The 20,931-nt window shown below is 48.2% G+C and overlaps 2 protein-coding genes across 2 annotated transcripts; one reads left to right on the top strand and one right to left on the bottom strand.

Moving 5' to 3' along the window:
* Positions 1-102: 102 nt before the first annotated feature.
* HEMGN (hemogen) lies at positions 103-7,082 on the top strand. Its single transcript, XM_081845654.1, has 4 exons — positions 103-335; positions 2,608-2,701; positions 4,046-4,374; positions 6,875-7,082. The coding sequence occupies exons 1-4, from the start codon at positions 254-256 to the stop codon at positions 6,967-6,969; spliced, it is 600 nt and encodes a 199-aa protein (XP_081701780.1). The 5' UTR covers positions 103-253; the 3' UTR covers positions 6,970-7,082.
* A 9,005-nt stretch (positions 7,083-16,087) lies between these two features.
* On the bottom strand, positions 16,088-19,424 carry FOXE1 (forkhead box E1). The gene has a single exon (XM_081845809.1). The coding sequence runs from the start codon at positions 18,748-18,750 to the stop codon at positions 17,644-17,646; it is 1,107 nt and encodes a 368-aa protein (XP_081701935.1). The 5' UTR covers positions 18,751-19,424; the 3' UTR covers positions 16,088-17,643.
* Positions 19,425-20,931: the final 1,507 nt, after the last annotated feature.

The following is a 20,931-nucleotide window of genomic DNA, read 5'->3' as shown; positions in this document are numbered from 1 at the left end:
GGAGGGGCATGTTAATGTTTTTGGCAGAGCTATGCCATGAGCTATGAGCATGAATTTAAACACCTTTGCAGCATGATAAGGAAAAGAAGTATTAACATACCAGTGTCCGGAGCAGATAAGATACTCTGGGCGTGTAGTTTTTCTTTTTTCCCCTGAAACTCTTCATTTAGCACTAAAGCGGTACATGTGTCAGATGGTTCTATGTTGGAATTAAGCTCTTTTTCATATATATTTATAAATTAAGAAACTGCAAATGGAGAGCTTAGAAAAGGACCATTCCTATTCTGAAAATCCACAGCAGCCAGCGGTCACAGCGGAGGACTATGCAGTTCCAGGTAACAAATCTTATTCTGGGAAAGGGGAATCTTCTAATGCAATTCTGTTAAAATTACATTCTCTCCAGTAGACCCTATTTAATAGGGGCTGCACCTGTTTTTCTGGCACGTGTCTCTGATAAAACTGTTCCTATTTTTTACCTTTGGGGGGAAATGTTGGGGCTATGTCTTTCCCAAATTTTCTTAGGCTGCATTCCTATATTCACTTACCTGGGAGTAAGTCCCATGGAACTCAGTGGGGGCTTACTTTTGAGTAGGCATGCATAGGGATTACATGCACAAGTGCAGCAGGATTGTTCAGATTTCAGCCCCTTCTTCACAGTCTTTAAAAACCTGAGAATATAAATACCATGGTTTTTTTAAGGCTGCATTCACGCGATACAGTTAAAGCACATTCAAAAGACATCTCCCCCCCCCTCAAAGAATTCTGGGCATTGTAGTTTGTTGAGGGCTACTGGGAATTGTAACTCCATGAGGGGAAAACTAGAGTGACCGGGATTCTTTGAGTGTTCTAAAGGTATAGTCCGTGTACACAACTGAAGTGTGATATATAAGGTTACTGAACACATACTCTACCCAGAAAACTTGTTTGTTCTGGTCAGTTCCACTCTTAATGACACATTTGTCTTCACTCAAAGTTGCATATCTGAATGGAGGGCAAATTCATCTCAGCAGCACAGAACCCCAGGAAACGGGTGTTTGAAAAACTGTGGGTGCAGGGACATCAGAAGAGGCATAGCTCCGTGGTCATTCTGCCTTATGGGCTATCTGCCTAATAACAACCTCATGGTAACTTGTATGGGGTTTTAAAGTTTTGCTGCTGAATGCAAGGATAGTTAATGGTGCAAAATACGTTCTACAGAATTTGATCCTGGATGAACATGCTGACATGGTATGTATCATGGTGACCTAATTGGATGAGGTGTGTGTGTGAATTTGTTTCAGTTGTGTCCACCAGGTTTCACCATACAATAGGAAGTTAGACCCAAGGGACAGGAAGGTGAAGTGCAATGATCTATCATGGCTGCCATCGCTTGAACCAGATGCCCTATTTAGCCTTTGCCAGGTTTTGAGTACGTATTTCTGAAGCTGGGTGCTCAGCATAGGACAAGGGCTCCATTGACTCCCAGTATGTTTCCGAGCACAATTCAAAGTGTTGGTGCTGACCTTTAAAGCTCTAAACATATACGTGAAGGAGCATCTCCACCCCTGCCCATTCAGCCAGGACACAGAGATCCAGCACCGAGGGCCTTCTGTGAAAAGTGTAGCCACAGGGAGGCAGAGGGCCTTCTTGGTAGTGGCACCCACCCTGTGGAAAGCCCTCCCATCAGATGTCAAGGAGATAAGTAACTATACAACCTTTAGAAGACATCTGAAGGCAGCCCTGTATAGGGATTTTTAAAAATTTGTTTAATGTTGATGTTCTTATATATGTTGGAAGCTGCCCAGAATGGCTGGGGCAAACCAGTCAGATAGGCAGTGGATTGATTGATTGATTGATTGATTGATTGATTGATTGATCAACCCTATTTTCATCAAAGAAATGTTGGAGGGTATGCAAATGGTGCAAGGAGTCTCCTGAGGCTTCCTACTTTTTCCCCCAGTTCATGGATCTGAATGCTCAAATAAAGTTTTTGTGCACTCCTAATATCTATTCATGTGGCCAAGTGGGTGTAAGTAAAGGTAAAGGACCCCTGGATGGTTAAGTCCAGTCAAAGGTGACTATGCGGTACAGCACTCACTTTCAGGCCGAGGGAGCTGGCGTTTGTCCACAGACAGCTTTCCGGGTCATGTGGCCAGCATGACTAAGCCGCTTCTGGCACAATGGAACACAGTGACAGAAGCCAAAGTGCACGGAAACACCGTTTACCTTCCTGCCACAGCGGTACCTATTTATCAACTTGCACTGGTATGCTTTTGAACTGCTAGGTTGGCAGAAACTGGGATAGAGCAATGGGAGCTCACCCCATCATGTAGATTCGAACCGCCAACGTTCTGATCGGCAAGCCAAGAGGCTCCGTGGTTTAGGCCACAGCGCCACCTGCGTGTTGGGGGTGGGGCCTGCTGCTGAAGTCCCACCCACCCCCAATGCACATTGACTGCAAACATCCGTTATATGAACAGGCCTTTTCTGTTCATTTTCCTAACCCAACACTCAGGTTGGAAGGGTTCTCTTGGTGGTGGCACCATCCTCTAATCTTGCAACCATCTCATCGGATTCTATTTCCTCCTGGAGTCATCTTTTCCTCTACTTGCTTCTTTGCTCTTGCAGAGGTTGCTGTCACGCGCCTTTTGAGAGACCGAGAGCTTCTCAGAAAAAGGAAAGCCGAGGCGGAAGAAAAAAACACTCACCAGTGGGTCCTGAGGTAAATTAGGAGGATGTCAGTGGTGACATTGTCTGACCACTATAAATTTTATTCAACTGCCGCTTTAGTTCCTGACATGTCACTATGCCAGGGTTTCTCAGACTTGGGTTTCCAGCTCTTTTTGGAATACAACAGGACCAGTGGTCAGGGATGATGGGAACTGTAGTCCAATAACAGCTTGAGACCCAAGTTTGGGAAGCCCTGCACTAAGCATTGCCTGTATGCTTTCAAGCATGTATTTGAAATTTAAGGCTAAAGGCTTGCTGGACTTAAAAACCACGCTATACATCAGCTATGTGTAATGTTAGTCCAGTGGTCTTGTCTGTACAGACTGCAGTTATTTGCACTATTATCCTAGACTTGTGTTTATCTTTCAGAAAATGGGTCCCTTGGGCCAGAGAGGGGAGTAGTTAAGGGGAAGTTTGGGGAGTGGGGGAATAGTTTGTAGGGGAAGGGATTAGCAACAAGGTTCAGCTGCCAACCACTCCCTCCTGCGGGCTAATACTTCTTTTTTATTATTAAATATATCTTTATTAATTTAAAATAAATACATTTATGAAAAACAGATATACATACAAGTAAACAAACATACAATCAAACAAACAACTGAAAAATCAAACAAACCACCACACTATAAGATATAAGAAGATTAATATAATTATCATATATATATATATATATATATATATATATATATATATATATATAGGGTAAAGGGACCCCTGACCATTAGGTCCAGTCGTGGCCGACTCTGGGGTTGCGACGCTCATCTCACTTTATTGGCTGAGGGAGCCGGTGTACAGCTTCCGGGTCATGTGGCCAGCATGACTAAGCCGCTTCTGGCGAACCAGAGCAGTGCACGAAAACACCGTTTACCTTCCCTCTGGAGTGGTACCTATTTATCTACTTGCACTTTGACGTGCTTTTGAACTGCTAGGTTGGCAGGAGCAGGGACTGAACAACAGGAGCTCACCCCGTCGCGGGGATTTGAACCGTCGACCTTCTGATCAGCAAGTGCCAGGCTCTGTGGTTTAACCCACAGCGCCACCTGCATCCATCATCATATATACTCCTGGGCTAATGCTTCCTATTCAGCTGCAACTGAATGTGTATTTTGGTCCTGGGATACTCAGCGGCTGAATCCCTCACCCTAGATTAAATTCTGTCCTTTCCCCCCTGTGCTCTCACTGAATCACCATCACAGAAGCCAACCCTTTGTTAAAAATGAAAGGCAGAATTTCAGAAGGAGCCCACCACTGATTCTTGTGAACATCCTTGCAAGCAGGGCCCTTCAAAGCAATCCATCAGATCCCTTTATACCAAAATGCCTTTTGTGTGCTACAGGGAGCAGAAGAGGAGCAAGCCAACAGGAAGGGGAAGAGGGGCCCGGAGAGGCAGGGGCAGGGGCAGAGGCCAGCAGCAGGCTCCAGAGCCACAGGAAGAACCTCAGGAGGAAGAGAAGCCTGAGCTACAGGTGACTAAATTGGAGGAGGCGGCCCAGAAGAGTCTAGATCTCCCAGCGGAGTCTTCCATCCCTTTTCTGGAAGCTGGAGAACTATATACTCAGAAGGAACTAGTGGAAGGAGTCCCCCTTGCGAGTGCTGCTGAGGAGCTGTGCACTCAGCACGAAACAGCTGGTGCAACCCCAGCTGGAAGTGCTGTTTTCTCCATGGGTAAGGATCCCGCAGTCTGTAAGAATGAATGTGTGCTTCCTGATGACCTGTTTGTTGATCATTCTCCCCAATTTGTTTGCAGAGCCGTTAGACACCACTGGTTGTTTTGATGCATATTCATTCAGATTTATTTCTTTTAAGGGACTTTGGACTGGTCCACGCTAGAACAAATGTGGACTCCCTCCTTTGGTCTGGGTGGGACAGCCCATTCTCACTTTAAATGCAGGATTTCTCCAATTCGGAAAAGCCCTGCATTTTTTTAATATTGATTTTCACATATTACATTACAATACAGATGTACCAAAGCCAACACCATTTCTTCCCCATCCCCCCATACATTTACATTTATATTTCCTCAATCCATCATATTATTCTTTTTTCCTTCCTCCCACTTCCCTCCGCCCCCACTTGATTTCCTCCACGTTATACAATTTACAATAATCTCTGCATTCAACTTCCGGTTTCGGTCGCGGTCGGTGAAGAAGCGCAGAAAGCCTCTGTAAGGCGTTTCTGGGCAGCACGGAGGCTTGGGGGAGTCGCATAGGCACTGCGCCCCCCAAAAATCCCAGGGGGGAGACCCCTGGGGGATAGGGTTCCCGGCAGCGTGGGAGCGGTTTGGCTGTTTACTGGGTTTCCTCCCTTTTTCGGGGGGAAGACCGGGACAGAGCCGCGAGCGCAGAAAAGGGAATACACCGACTCCGTGCTGTGATGCCTCTAGCTTCTGCCGAAAAAAGAGCGACGAACCTCCACAAGATAAAACGGACTCCCCTACGTGTTGTGAGTTGAAACATCTACAAAAATTGGAGCTAAAGCGAGGGGGGCCGTGGATGTTTAAAGATTTTGGCAAGGAATCCATCCGGTTGCGAACTTGCATATAGAAAACTTCTCTCTCCCCCCACACCCGTGGTATCTCTTCATCTATCAATCCAAGGAGATATGTCTCTGGTTTCTTTGTTATTGATATTTTCATCATCTTCTTTAGTTCTTCATGTACTACTATCCAAGATTTCTTAATTTCCTCACGCCTCCACCACATATGTATTGTTGTTCCTATTTCTCCACTACATCTCCAACAGAGGTTGGAGGAAAAGCCCTGCATTTAAAGGGATAATGATGTGTGAAAACACTGGGATGGGCAGGAGTTGTGTGTACACCCCTACATGAATGGGAAGACACAGTGATGTGAATCCACATTTTGCTCCAGTTTGGACAAGCCCTAAGCACCAAAGCACTCTCCCCACCTGCAATACCCAGAAATTGGTATTCAGAGACTTACTGCCTCCAACAGTGGAGGTAGAACCTAGTCCTTTGAAGCATTTTGTTACCTCTGCTTACCCCAGTAACTGTATCTCAGGCCTCACTAGTCAATTGGATCAAAAGGATTCAGTCGTTGCTCCAGCTTTACTGCTGGGACTGAATCGGCCCCAACACATAGCACAAATCCATTGCTTTGCCCCAACCTCCTGGATCATAAAGCTGCAGGAACACTGAATAAATATAACTATTCGCTGCTTTGGTTTAGAAACTGCCTGGGTTGCCCTAACAGAGGCAACCTAAAGCTAAGCAGTTATCTGAAACGACAACGTGATTTAATTATTGGAAGCCTCTTGGCCTCTGAATTGCTTTTTGTTATACGAATAGTTTTTGTTCTAATTATTTTCCATATTCTTCCCCTTCATACCTAATAATATGAATTGATGATGTTACAGGTAATGAAAAATAATGAAGAAACCTTAATAACTTACAGGGAGAGTGTAAAATTTAGCTAGATTGGGGCCATAGGGATGAATGCAACATAGTGCTAAGGGGAGTGTTCTTGCAGCGCAAGCATTTTAGCTTGTCAGGAAGAACAATCTCCATGCTACTGTTTGGGGTTTCCCCTGATTTCTGCCCCCTCAAGCAATGGGGAGGGCTTGCTGGGGGTGGAGGAGAGAAAGGGCAAAAGGCCCTGTTGTGCCAGCAGAAGCTCTTGTATTGGCTTCCGCTAACGGGGATCATTTGTAGAATCCGGCCCATATGTTTGATCAAGACAAATTGTTGTGTTAGCCATCGGCCTTTTGTTTTGTCGTATCTAGTACTTACTGTGAATACTAGATATTATTGTGTTGCAGTGGCATAGCATGGGTTGCCAGTGCCCGGGGCTGCACTGAGGGGGTGGGTGGAAAGGAAATGGATGAATTACGCATGCAGATTCAACTGCCTAATTGCTTCCACGTCACCCAGGAGATTGCAGCCACAGAGATAAGAAGAGTCGTTCCATCGTCTGGAGAGGTCACTTCCTGGTTTGCATGGAGAAGCCATTTTCAATAGCACCCAGAAGTATGCAGTTGTATTGAGGCAGCATCAGGTGTTGATTTTTTGCGCCCTCTAACAGTTTTGCACCCGGGGCAACCGTCCCTGTGGCCCCAACCCCCACACTACGCCATTGTTGTGTTGATTATTGCTGGGACTGCCTCAACCAAACAGAAACCTTTATACTTAATGTTTTCTTCCTTTTCAGAACCAGAGGAGACACCAAGATCAGAAGAACCAGGAGAAATTCCTCAGTCCGTGGAAAATGATCATTTGGAACAAAAGTTCTATGGCTTGCTTTAATTGGCAGTAATTTTTCACTGTTCAACTTGAAACACTGTTAGAATACATGATACCTGCTATTCTTGTGTGAGCAATAAAAGCCAGCCGCCTTTGCTGCTGTCACCTTTCTGCAATTTCCGTTGAAGTCTTATTCCCTGAAACGCTCAATAGTGCTGTTACATGCTTCCAATTTCCCCATGAGATTATAAGTTCCGGAGCCAGCACTACCCGAGTTTGGCTTCCTCAGTCAGGACGACAGACACTTAACTGCGTTTTTAGTATTTGGATTACTTACAAATATTAGAGTTCACATCAGGCACCTCGCACCACATCTTCAGAAAGAGCCTTCCTGAACCTATAAGGTCCCAAGCTCACAACAGCTCTCCCTCTCATCCTCTCTTTCCATTGAGTTTATTTTTAGGCTGGAGTTTATTTGCTTTTCCTACATTTAATCCGGATTTCCTCATAATGCAGAAAATCTGATAATAAAAAAACAACACATTATGTGTCTAGTATGGAAGCTTATTCGCACAATCTGCCCCGGTGGCTGGTTTTGTCATGTGGGTACTACCACATCCCTATTTCTATTGGCTCCTTACCTGAGCACAACATCGCCATTTTGTTTGCAGTAGGGAAGGAAAGAAGCCTATTTCCACTTATGGCCACATGCCCCATTCAGAGGAGCCAGATCTCAGTATATAAACTGTGTTGGTGTGTTTTTAAAATAGTTAAATATAGAAGTTTTGCTCAGGACCTGTTCATCACTCTTTCACTTGTCACAATACTTCAGTTTTTATATATATAAGGTAAAGGCATCACTCTTTCACTTGTCACAATACTTCAGTTTTTATATATATAAGGTAAAGGGCCCCTGGACAGTTACGTCTTGTCAAAGGCGACTATGGGGTGCGACGCTCATCTCATTTTCAGGCCGAGGAAGCCGGCATTTGTCCACTGACAGCTTTCTGGGTCATGTGGCCAGCATGACTAAACCACGTCTGGAACACCAGAATGGAAGCCAGAGCACACAGAAACACTGTTTACCTTCCCGCCACAGCAGTACCTATTTATCTACTTGCACTGGTATGCTTTTGAAGTGCTAGGTTGGCAGAAACTGGGATAGAGCAATGGGAGCTCACCCTATCATGCAGATGGGGTGAGCAGCTGAACTTGTCAGTGGGAAACTGTATGAGTGGAGGAGGTGAAGAAAAAGGGCCCTTCAAATGGTCTGGTGGCAAGACTCCCCCAGGTCAGATCGGGTAAATGAAAAGTGATAAGGAAAAGGGAGTTGGAAAGAGATATTGTCTTTGCATGCCCCTCGTTCATTCCCTAATAGTGGAAAGTGCCCAGTGCTGCCCAGGTTTTTTTTAGAAACCAAAACATATTGTGATTTTAAAACATTGTGCAATTCGGATCTGTCAACACCAAAAATCAGGTGAAGTCAATCCAAAGTCATGTTTCAATCCACCACCTTGATGCAAAATGATAAGTGACAAAGACCCTGACCCGGCTTCAGGAACCCTTGTGCTAGGGGTGGTGACAATATCCCTGTTGGAATGTTCAAGGAGGCAGGAAAGGATATATTGTTTAATACTACCTTCCTAACTTGCGCTAGCAAGTTCTATAACTTAGCAGAGTTTTACATTCCCCTTCTAAATGCACAACAGGTAGCTCTTGCAGGCTTGTTTAAGCCTCTATCAGATTCCTGGTAATTTCTCTTATATCCCCCTTAAAAGAATAAACACGCCACAATCTTGTGTAAAGTATATAAAAGAAAATTACTCACACATTCAGTTCACAGATGGAGCCCTGAAGGCAGACATAGTTACAAAGTATATACATGTGAGTTTATCCCATATGGCGATAGTCTGTGATGGCCTGGGAGTCTGATTCAGAGGCTGAACCAGAGAAATTCCAGCCTGCACAGGAGTCCCCGCCTCCAGGGCCGGCTGAGCCGGGGCAGGACCTTGAAACTGAAGCGCCTGCACCTGTGCCGGATTCTCAGGAGCAGACACCAGATGTATCCACTCTGGCTCCGGAGGTGATTGAGGACCCATCGCCTACAGGTGCTCCTCTCCCAGCCCTGTCAGGGGAAGGTGAGCCTCCCCCTGGGTCCAGTAACCCTCCAGCCTCTCCTGAGCTGCAGAGGCTCAGGGCAGAGAGGCAGAGGGAACTGGGTTCTCTCAGGAGGAGTGATCGCCTAAGGCCAGGAGAGGCGGGGCTCCTGGGGGCCGGGACCGCCCCTGGCCTCAGAGAAGATAAAGGCCAGTCAGCCCGGTCCCAGGTTGCGGGAGCAACGTCGTTGGAATCCTGTTTCTGCCAGCACTCAGACCTGTTCTTCCAGAGTTCCCGACCTTGCCCGGCTCCTCGCTTTGGACCCTGCTTCGCCCTTGGTGGACAGTCTCCAGACCCTCGACCCAGGACCGGACTCTGACCACGCCTTGTGGTCACCTCCCCCCGGGACCAGCACATAGTCCCTTTGGTTGCTGAAAGCCAACAGAGCATCTCTAGCTAAAAAGCTGCTGGTCCTATGATGGAGGAAGCCGAAGAGGAAAGAGAGGGAGGGTGCTGCATGCCTAGTGCTTTTGTACCTGCACAGGTACTGTAAGGTCATGCCCACCTCTAGTCACTGTCATGGTCCAGTTCACAGGCGATCGAAGTCCCGGCTGGGGACGTTGGGACTGGGGGCAAGATGGCGGGGTGGGAGCAGGAATGGGAGTCCAGAAGTCAGGAGTCAGAAAGCCAAGAGTCCGAGGGTCAGAGAGCAGGAGTCAAGAAGCCAAGGGTCCGACGATCAAGGAGCAAGAAGTCACAAAGTTGGGTCTGGGGATCAAGAAGCAAGGAGTCACGAAGTCAGGGGTTTGAGGATAAAGAAGCAAGGAGTCAAACACAGCAAGGCAGGGAACATGTTGCTGTGGCAAAGAGCTGAAGGGAAAATGCTGACCTTATATCCCTTCCCGGCTCTTGCCACCAGGTGCTGTGAGTTACCAATTGGCCTCACCTGTGTGGCCGCTCCTTGCCTCTTCAGAACAAACTTGGGAAGGCCCCAGTCCTGCAGAGTCCTATTGGTCTTAGGGCCTGGCTCCTGCATGCACACCTGACAGTCACATGCAAAGGAAGTATGCCCCAGCCAGGAGGAAACAGAAAGTTTTCGACTGGCTGGACCAAACATCCCCTTGCATGTCCACTATAGGAAAACAAGGAATGTTGTACTTGACTGCTACACATCCCACAAACCCATCACGAAGCTTGGGTGTGGTCACATTTAAGTCTGCCATTTTGATTCAAAATGGGGGGGGGGGAGCAAACACAATGAGCAGCATCACCTCCACCTCAGGAACCCTCATGCCAAATTTGGCGATACGTAGAGAGTTGTCTAAACTTACAGAAAACAAACGGGCAGAAAGACAAAACCACTTTCAAAAATATACAGCAGATTCCAATTTCCTTGTTTGTGAGTGTGCATAGTCCCATTTTCCACTATGAAACCTGTGCCAGAATGTAAGTGGGGACTCCCGTCAATGAATTAAAATGAAAATAGCCTGCTACATAGAAACTAGATGTCAGGGAGACTGAAGCTAGCCTAATCTTCTATTTGCTACTGTTTCATATGCAGGATTTATTATTTTTTTATTTGTATTTGTGTGGAGGACCATTCCACCCTGTGTGGTCCCACCAGCAGCCCAAAGTGGTATATTATAACCCATGGATAGATTACCACCTTAGTGAGAAATAAATGTGTGTCTGCATATACGTAGACAACACCCTTTGCTTGTACCATCTGCTTTCCAGTTAAAGAAAGATATAAAGGGGAAGACAAGAAACAGAAAAATATACATTACTTCCTCATTCAACTCTCTGCTGCACACAACCACCCGATTTGCCTTTCTGAGCTGAAGGGCAGTATGGGAAAGAAGAATGCTATTTAGTGTTTTCATCTCATTTATGTAAATGCACAATGGGACAAAACTGAGCGAGGTCTGGAACCCATGACACAGTTTATTGAACTGTACTGGCTCGGACTGTGACCAGTTCCAGATTCTTTAGAACAGTGGTCTTCAAACCTTGTTCCAGGGAATGTTGAGGTTCATCAGGAGATCAGTTATGGCACACAAACTTCCCAGAAAGAGCCCCTTGCCTTATACTACTGATCTTCAGTTGCAGTGTTCAGTGTGTCATGGGCTTTCCCCTGTTCTTGTGACACAAAAATCTGGTCCATCAGGACTGGACCGTGTGTCATGGCTGTGGGTGGTGCTGTGCTCTAAACCACTGAGCTTCTTGGGCTTGCCAATCAGAAGGTTGGCGGTTCGAATCCGTATGACGGAATGAGCTCCCGTTGCTCTGTCCCAGCTCCTGCCAACCTAGCAGTTCGAAAGTACACCAGTGCAAGTAGATAATTAGGTACCGCTGCAACGGGAAGGTAAATGGCATTTTCGTGCACTCTGGCACTCGCTATGGTCCTCCATGCACCAGTAGCGGTTTAGTCCTGCTGGCCAAATGACCCGGAAAGATGTCTGTGGACAAACACCGGCTCCCTTGGCCTGAAAGCGAGATGAGCGCTTCAACCCCCTAGTCACCTTTGACTGGACTTAACCATCCAGGGGTCATTTACCTTTACCATTTACCTGTGGCTTTGGATATAACAGGGGTGGTGATGGGTACCCTGTGGCCAGATTAAACACAAGGCCATTACTTTGCTTGCTTTGTGAATATGAGCAGAAGGAGGTGCAAGCAGCTACCAATCTGGAGGGAAGAGAAACCTTCTTGGGCTTTTTACTGAAACAGGGTGGAATGAGCACCATCTGCTGTTTTTCCAGAGGTACAAATACAATTTTATATGTTTCCATATATTTGAATGACAGTTGATCAATCATATGCCTTTCGTGGATCAATTCAGCTTAAATAAATGTGTATTTTGCCAAAATCTCAGCATGTGTGTTTGCGTGATACTGAAGGAAGCACAGTCAAAGTTTACAATTTACCGTAATAAAGTAGAAACAGCTACTCACTTTTTGAAGGCCATCTTTAATCATTTTGTTTTCTTTTGCTATTACAGTAATACACTTGGAATAAAAATAAAAAAAGACACAAGCATGCCTTTAACACACAGTTCCACCCATTAAAATTGGCCAGCTTGCCTCTCGAGGAAATCTTTCAGGAAGCAGAAGTGGTCCTCAGCAGCCCACCCCCATGAATATCTTCATTACACCACCTGGGCACACATCCTCCAGATAGGAGGTGATGCCAACTATATTACAGGAGACACGTGGCGGGAGGGGATAAAATTGTTCAGCTCCCCGAAGATCTAGTCATCACCAACCATTTTGGACCTGGGCTCCATCTTTAACATGCAGGGTGGCACTGTGGGTTAAACCACAGAGCCTAGGACTTGCTGATCAGAAGGTCGGCGGTTCGAATCCCCGCGACGGGGTGAGCTCCCGTTGCTCGGTCCCTGCTCCTGCCAACCTAGCAGTTTGAAAGCACACCAGTGCAAGTAGATCAACAGGTACCGCTCCGGCAGGAAGGTAAACGGCATTTCTGTGCACTGCTCTGGTTGGCCAGAAGCGGCTTAGTCATGCTGGCCACATGACCCGGAAGCTGTACGCCGGCTCCCTCGGCCAATAAAGCGAGATGAGCGCCGCAACCCCAGAGTCGGCCACAACTGGACCTAATGGTCAGGGGTCCCTTTACCTTTACCTTATGGAACTTTACTCTTTTAACTCATTATGCTCATCTTTCCCTTGCTCACGGCTCCCCTGTTTTCTTTCATTCCTCTTTTTCCTTCGGGGGGGGGGGGTGGAATCTCAGGCCTGTGGACTGGATGCAACCCTCCAAGGATTTTTAGCTGGCCCTTGAGAGTCTCCTCAGGCCACACAATCCCGCACGGCCCTACTTGGCACCCTCCTTTTAATGTTTTTTTTGGGGGGGGGTGTTGCCTAGATGGAATGTCCTTCTGCTCTGATAATGCTTCTTGCTTACCTGAACAGATGATGGCGATGAGACAGAACAATTTCTACCCATGGGCCGTGAGGCTGCTGAATGGAAGACAGCAACATTGCAGCTGATATTTGGGGTTGGTGGTCGTAGGACAGCACACAGAGTGTAACAAGGACTGAGAGATTGTGGGGGTGAGGGGGGGCTCGTTTAATCTCACTGTAAACAAGTGGTACAGTGACAATAAAGTATTTCTATTTTCTAGTCTATTTCTATATAACTAGCCTACTGTACAAAGGTAAGAGTCATGGGCGTAGCCGGGGGGGGGGCAGGGGCAGCTGTCTGCCCTAAATCAACACAAATCAATACAAATCTGAGGTTCTGCCCCTCCCTAACAAAAGCCTCCTCCCCCCCCCCGAAAAATCCTGGCTATGACCATTGTAAGATATACCTTCTTTTGTCCATGGCTCCTGCCATGTGGCCTCTGGAAGATTCCCCACAAAGGAATGTGGCTCTCTAGCTGAGAAAGATTCTCTTTCCCTGCCTTGGTTGAAGATGAGCAATGGAGAGAAGGTAGATCTGCTTGATCTAGTGGGACTTGCTCCACACCGGAGCAAAATTTAGATCCCACATTTAAAGTGGGAAAGGTCCCGAGCAACACTGGGCTGGGACCTACGTTTTCTTCCCATATCCGCAAGCCACTGATAAGCTGCAGAAGATGAGTAAGGATTTCTGACTCCCAATGGTTTAACAATAGCAATAAGAATACAACTCCCATTTTCTCGAAATTATGCTTTCGAAATAAAGAATGCAGTGTGTGAGAGTGGGGCAGGAGTAAGCAAGAAGAGATTTTTTTTTTCTGGAAGGACTGTGAGCTCAGTTCCGTTCTGCAACTCAAAACAATTTCCTGCACTCAGAATTCATTCTCAATGTATGTCTTTTGCACCAGGCTTTATAGTTTCTCGGGGTTCTAATAAAAAGCAAAAGGGAGGTCCTGGAAACCTGAAGTCTGCCCACCCTAGAGAATGGAGTGGTTTGTAGAAGTTAGCTAACCCTGTCTGTTACCTGTAAACAGATAAAAGGCCCTCCCAGTGCTCCTATTGCTGCGTCCAGAAGTTTGTAACCTCTTGAGAGTCCTTACTACAAGGACTAAATGTGCTTCTGTTGCAAGCAGCCTACACAATGGTGGCTTGGAAAAGCAAGAAAAGGAGGGAAAGAATTGTGAAGCACCCAGTCACAAAACGTTTTGGATTTGTGGAAAGGAAATGAGACTATCCACCCTAACTGTCACTTTTGTGCATGCAACCCAGAACACGATGCCAGCAAGTTCTGCCACTGACCTCAGTAGAATGTAGACGGCACTCTGTTCAAGCCTGGTTCAAAGATCACCTAGAATTCTTATAAATCATCTTGGAAGAGAACTAGAAAAATAATTTGCTGCACTGTAAATGATTGGATCTCCAGTGATTCAAAGGACTCAAAGTTATACAGCTACAAATAAAACATTTTAAATGTGTTGTGAAGTGCAATATACAAATGTGACACTAGATGGTGACAGTTAGCTATGCAAAATTCAATGAATTGTTCCAAACGTTTTTTAAAAAAGCATTTTCACAGAGTTTTTATATGTTTATAGATTCCACCGACGAGCTTTCCTTTTTCGAAAATAAAACAAAAGGCTTGATTATGTGCTTTATGGTTAGGGACAGAACATGTAGAGTGGTTTTGCTTGTTTTTTGACAGAAAGCTCAAAAACTTAAGAGGACTTGAAGGGAAGGTTCCACTCTTCAGGGCTAGAGTTTCTTCAGTTAGAACAGCCAATTCTTCCCCCTTTGTTCTGCGGCTCTTTTGTATCCCCCCCCCCTTCCTTAGGTCCATGACAAAAAAAAAAGGAGCAAAACAAAAATTCCAAACATTCATTAAACGAAACCCAGACATATCACATAGCCAAGAGCATGTAAAAATTGTAAGAATATGCAAAATTGCCCAATGCGTGTTATTTATTCATACCAAAGAATCTACTAGCATTTTGGCACAAAGGTTTTCAGAATTTTGGTACACAGTAGAAATCTGGAACCGCAACCCATTCTTCACTATACACATGGACAAAAAAATAATCAGTGGTATATAATAACATTAAAAAAAAAAATCCCCATTGAAATACTAGAACCCAATGAATCTGAATGGCCAGTAGGATCAAGCCAGACCAAAAAAAAAGCACTTCTTCACACAGCACAATAATTAACTTATGGTGGGCACTCACGTTGCATAAGAGCTGGCAGTGGTCACTAGCTTTTGAAAAGGATTGTTGATGAAACACATACCCTGAGGACTAGCTTGCAAATGGTTATTTACCACCATAATTGAAGTAGTCATGTTGGCTGGTCGTATACCTCTGAACAGCAGGTGCCAGGAATGAAAGAAGGCCTTCACTTTTATCGTACCCTGCTTGACAAAACCCAGAGGTTTTGAGCTCGTCACTGTTTTAAGAATGGTTCTTGATCTGATATGGAAACATGCGTAACCTAAGAAGCTGCCTTATCAGGGAAGAGATCCATCTAGCTCAGAATTGTCTACATTGGCTATGGCTCTCCAGGGTTTCTTTCTCATACTGGGGATTGAACTTGGAACGTTTTACATGCAAGGTAGATGCTCTCCTACCAAGGCCCTTTCATATTCTGTAAGTATATTCTACAGTATAACAACAAACCCAAGTGGCTCTTTCTATATAGAAACACAGGCAGCTGCTGTGAAGACAATCGGTCCACCTGCCTTAGTACTGTTTAAGTAGAATGGGAGTCCTACTCCAGGGCTTCAGAGCGGTGTCCCCTGCCTGGGAATACCAAGGATCAAACCTGGGACCATCTTTATGCAAAGCTTCTGCTCTACTATTGAATTATGGTCATTCCACTGATCCAGCAAGGCAGTTCCTTTGCCCTTAAGGAGAAATACTCCCAAGGAATGCTTGCAGATCATACGCTCTTTGCATGCGAACCACGGTCCAGAATTCTCAGGATTCTACCGCTTCAAGCTGCAGGTGTATGTGTGCGTGTGGATTTTAAGTTTCAATGTTCCCTGTGTAAAGAACTCTCTATGTGCAGAAAAATAAGTTAGTTGAAACTCTTGTCTTTAACATACAACTCTCTCTCTCTCTCTCTCTCTCTCTCTCACACTCTCTCTCTCTCATACATTTCTGTACCCAATATATGAAATGGTACAGGAACCCTGTTAGCATTATTGACCTGCATGTGTGGATCTGTCCTTGTCTGGCATCTGAAAAGTGCTCAGCTCACTAAATCCATGACCACACCAGTTCTAATAACAATGTTAGCACATGTTTGAGCTAGGATTGTCAGATCATTTACCTCTAGAACTCGACTTTACCTTTAGCATTAATGATGCAGTGGCCGACTGGGGAGTTCCTGCACTGCCCATCCCACTCCTTCAGTGATTTTTAGACTCATCTCTTTGCCAAATGAAGAAACAGGTGAGAGGGTGGCAACTGTATACCCTTCCACTGCATTTTCAATATTAAAGGTAAAGCCTAGTACTCCAGGTTGCAAACAGGTTGCAGACTGCAGGGTGCCTTTTCCAATAAACCTTTTGGTTTTTGTATTACAAAGAGAGAGGTTATAAAAACACGGGTACACTGGACTTGGACTAAGCATTTCTAGAAAGTAACAACCCCAGTTGGAAGGAGAGAAAAACTACCATAAGTATGTTGGATATGGGGAAAGAGCTGTCTTGTTTTACAGCGTTTGTTTCCTGGAATGAAGAATACATGGGAGTGGATTGGAAGCTTTCCTGCATCTAATCTTTAAGCAATTAACAAACATGTTCCCATCTAACTATACAGGATGTTAATTACAGATTTCTAAACCCTGAAAAACAGAAGAAATCTGACTCGAGGCTAAAGGGAGTCACTGAACAATTAGTGCACTGAGGTTTCTCTTGCCTGCCTAACTAAATTTCACCCAACTAAAAGTTATCAGTGGCAATCAGAACAACTGTCTGACAACATTTGTGGGGAAAGTTATTTATTGCATTCCTAAAACCACAAGAAAACTATATAGAGAACTATACAGAGCATTTGCCTTAAGTAGCCAAAAGGAAGTATGATTCATTGACTGTGTATTTATTTGTCCAAATGTGCTTGTGAGTCACTGAAAACCTGGAATTGAGAATATGAAGCACACACCTAGTAGCTTTTCATAATTTCCTAGTAATCCGGCTAAACCAAAAGACTGGAAAGTGAGATTGGCTGAAATTACTGCTGCAGCGTTTAATTTTGGAAAGCTAAGGAGCCCACAAAAGCAAACAGGAAGACGAAAGCCCAGAGGTGGGGGAAACCCAAATATTTTACATTTCCTTTGGCTTGAAGAAGTTGTATTTTCACACTTCACAGTCTTGCCTACAAAGGTTTCCCTCTGCCTTCTCGATAAACACAACACAGGCCCCACCAATATAACTAGCTTCCTGTCCTATAGTGCATACGGTTCACAGATCCTAGGTCTTTCTGGCAGCCAAGAACTGCGGACCACGTCTCTCTCCATTGTCCGGATCCTCTGAGGCCCTTTACTCACTGGGTGCTGTCACACTGGGCAGATGCATGCCACAACAGCCCACCCCACAGAGCAAAGTAACACGCTCACGGCAATGAAGCATTGGGGTATGATAAGGCAGGCCACCAATAAGCGGGCCCAGCCGCAGATCTCACCCGCTGCCCCACTGCCTTCCGCCAAACCAAGTCCCTTCTCGGATTCAGATGGCAGAAACAAACCTCTCCATGTTGCTGGAATAGGCCGCATGGCGCAGGTAGGCACCCGGACTACCAAGCTGCCCGCCGGCGTTGTAGCCATGAGCCAAAGAACCGTAGGAGCTGGGAGACATCCTGCCATAGAAATCCATAGCGTCGTTCCCCAGGGTGGGCGAGGTGGGCATCCCTAGGCGGGCAGAGGCCCCAAACAGGTGGCTGCCGCCACCGCCGCCGCTCTGGGAGTAGGTGCCTTGGTTCACCTGCAGCTGCTGGGTGCTGGGGAGCGGGTAGGAGTAAGGCATGGCATTGTGGGGCCTGTGCAGGCCAGGCCCTGCCACGCAGCCCTGGCTGGGGTAGGCGGCGGTGCCCGCGAAGGAGCAGGCGTTGGCAGGGGAAGGGGTGACGTCGGGGCTGTGCTGCTGGTGGGCCAACTCCGGGCTGGGCTGCGCCATGAGCGGGCCCAGGCTGAAGAGGGGCGGCTGCGACGGGTAGCAGAGGGCGGCGGGGGCCGCGTAGGGCGCGTTGAGGGCCGGCCCGACGGGCTGGGCCTGCGCCTCGTGCATGTAGGCCGGGTAAGTGGACAAGTCGCTGCGCTTGAAGCGCTTCCTGCGCCGCAAGAAGCTGCCGCTCTCGAACATGTCCCGGGCGTGCGGGTCGAGCGCCCAGTAGCTGCCTTTGCCCGGCCGCCCGGGCTCGCGGGGCACCTTGACGAAGCAGTCGTTGAGCGTCAGGTTGTGGCGGATGCTGTTCTGCCACTTGCGCGGCCCGTCGCGGTAGAAGGGGAAGCGCTCGGTGATGAAGCGGTAGATGCCGCCCAGCGTCAGGCGCCTCTCCGGGGCGTGCGCGATGGCCATGGCGATCAGCGCGATGTAGCTGTACGGCGGCTTGCCGCGCTGCACCGGGCGCTTCCTGCGACGGCCGCCGGGACGCGGGCCTTCTCCCCCTGCCGCCGCCGCCGCCGCCGCTTCTTCTTCCGACGGCTCCGGCTCCAAAGCCTCCCCGTGCGCCGACGGCTCCACCTTCACGAGAGCGGCGAGCCTGGACGCCGAGCCGCCTTCGGAGTCGGCCTGGCCCGCGGCGCACGTCGACGACTGGGGGCTCTCGGCTGTCATCCCAGGCTCTGGCCCAGCCACCGACGGCGGGGCAGCAGGTCCCAAGGAAGCGACGGGCAACCTTGGCGATGCGGACGCGCCAGCCTCGCTGCTCGCGGCTGCCTTCCGACGGAGGGTCTCCAAGGCTCCCTCGGGGGCTGCGGGCAATCAGGGGTCCAGGCGGCTTTGGAGTCCGAAGGGCGCAGGTGCCGACGCCGGGAAACTCGCGGGCAAGGCTGGAGAGCGATCCTTGGAGAGGTGGCTTTGGGTAGGTTGGATCGGCGGCGCCTGGCGCCCTTGGAACGGAGCGGGCCGCTGTTACCGCGGGTGGCGTCGGTGATCAGAGCTTGCCTTGGACGTGCGGTTGGAACCGAGCGGCGCTGCCTTGAAACAACGCAGCGCCGGCAGTCGGGAGGCTGGGATCGGGGCCCCACCGCCCAGAGAGCCACCCAAGTTCGGGCAGAGTGGGACTTGGGCGCCGGAGAGGAGACAGCCGCGCAGAAGACTGGGCTGCTCCGGAGCTGGTGCGCGCCTAGTGTCCTCCTGAGCAGCCGACGGGGTGCGCTTTCGGGTTTCACTTAATGCTCCCTCCCCCGGAGAGATGCAAGCGCCTTTTCCCTCCCAGGCCCCCCCCCGAAGCAGAGGGTGACTCCCGGCCGGGATGATGCGCTTTTGTGCCTCCTCCTCCTGCCGCTCGCTGCGCACCTGGGCAGCCGGCACTCCCTTGTAGCTGCTGTGCCTTAAAGGGACGGGCGGAGACGCAGCTTGCCCGAGCAGCCTCTCTTGAGAATGCCGGGGGCGCCGCAGACCGACGGGGCTTTGCCGAGAGGGGAGGCCGAGGGAGGGGCCTGGCCCAGGGCAGGAGCCGGGAGGTGTCATCCGCGGGGAGGTGCGGAGCCAAGCCCGGATGCCAGGTCTTTCCCCGCCTCGGCAGAAGGCGCAGCCGGGAGGCGCCCAAGGGACCCAAGGGAAGGCGGCCCGACGGCGCGCAAGGCGGACGGCTTTGCGCACTGCCCGAGGGGCGCGGCGGCCCTGTTCTCGCGGCGGGGTCGCTGCCTTGGAATTTGGCCATCTGGGCCTTTGCTCGACAGCAAATCCCACGGCAACAAACCCGGGTTTGCCTTCTTTTGCTCATTTAACAGGAAATCCTAATTCGCCCGCTGAGTTTCACCACGCTTGAGCACTGTTACACTTTTGTAAGACTACACGGATAATAATAATAATAATAATAATAATAATAATAATAATAATAATAATAATAATATCTTTATTGTCATTGCCCCCTCTCGGGGACAACGAAATTACTTGGCTGCTCCATCCACCCAGGTAGGGCATTCCACTCAAAATCAGAACAACTATAAAAACACTAATTAAAACAATACAGTATAATACAGCAAGGGAGATTAGATAACTTTCAAAGTCCAGGTTTCCCATTCAGGGCCGAGATCGCTCTGGAGAAGAAGCTGTTCTTGAGACGGCTCGTTCTTGTCTTCACCGTCCTATATCTCCGTCCCGACGGCAGGAGCTCGAAGAGACAGTGACCAGGATGCGATGGATCTTTTACTATGTCCAGTGCCTTCCTATGGCACCTTGTGGCATAAATCTGCTCTAAGGTGGAGAGTGGGCAGGATGCTATACGTTTAAAGCAAAAGTCGAGCCACATTCTTTGCCCTCGAAGAATTCTGAGCGCTGTCATTTGCTACTGGTTGCTGGGGGTTGTAACTCTCTGAGTCCAGGGGGAAACTGCAGCGCCCAGAATTCTTCGAGGGCAAAGAATGTGCGTCGAAGGAATAATGTGTACGCGTACCAGTTATTTCATTCCCTCTAGCGGGTAGGAATCCTGCAATGGCTGTTCGCAGTTTGGAGGGCTCCTGCGCATCAGTACTCTCAGGAAAGTGAGGCAAGCGGGTTGATCCACACGTGCATTTACTTTGAAGTAAGTCTGCCTTTGTTCAATGGGACTTTCATCTCATTGCAGGGGAGGGGGGTTGACATTTTTGGGCTCCAGGACCACATGTACCTTCGGCCAACCATCCGGGGGCCGCTGTTAGTGGCAGGTGTGCCTCCCCCAGGCTCTCCAATGCAGGCAGACATGTATACACACACCTCTCCTCAAGGGATCCCTGCAGATCAGCTGCGGGGGAGGGGTTATGGGATCTTCTCTGCTGGTCAAATAATTGAACTGATGGCCAGCAAAGGGGC

Source organism: Podarcis erhardii (genome assembly GCF_964252035.2).
Source record: "Podarcis erhardii genome assembly, chromosome: 17".
Lineage (NCBI taxonomy): Eukaryota > Metazoa > Chordata > Lepidosauria > Squamata > Lacertidae > Podarcis > Podarcis erhardii.
This window is presented reverse-complemented; position numbering and strand designations above follow the sequence as displayed.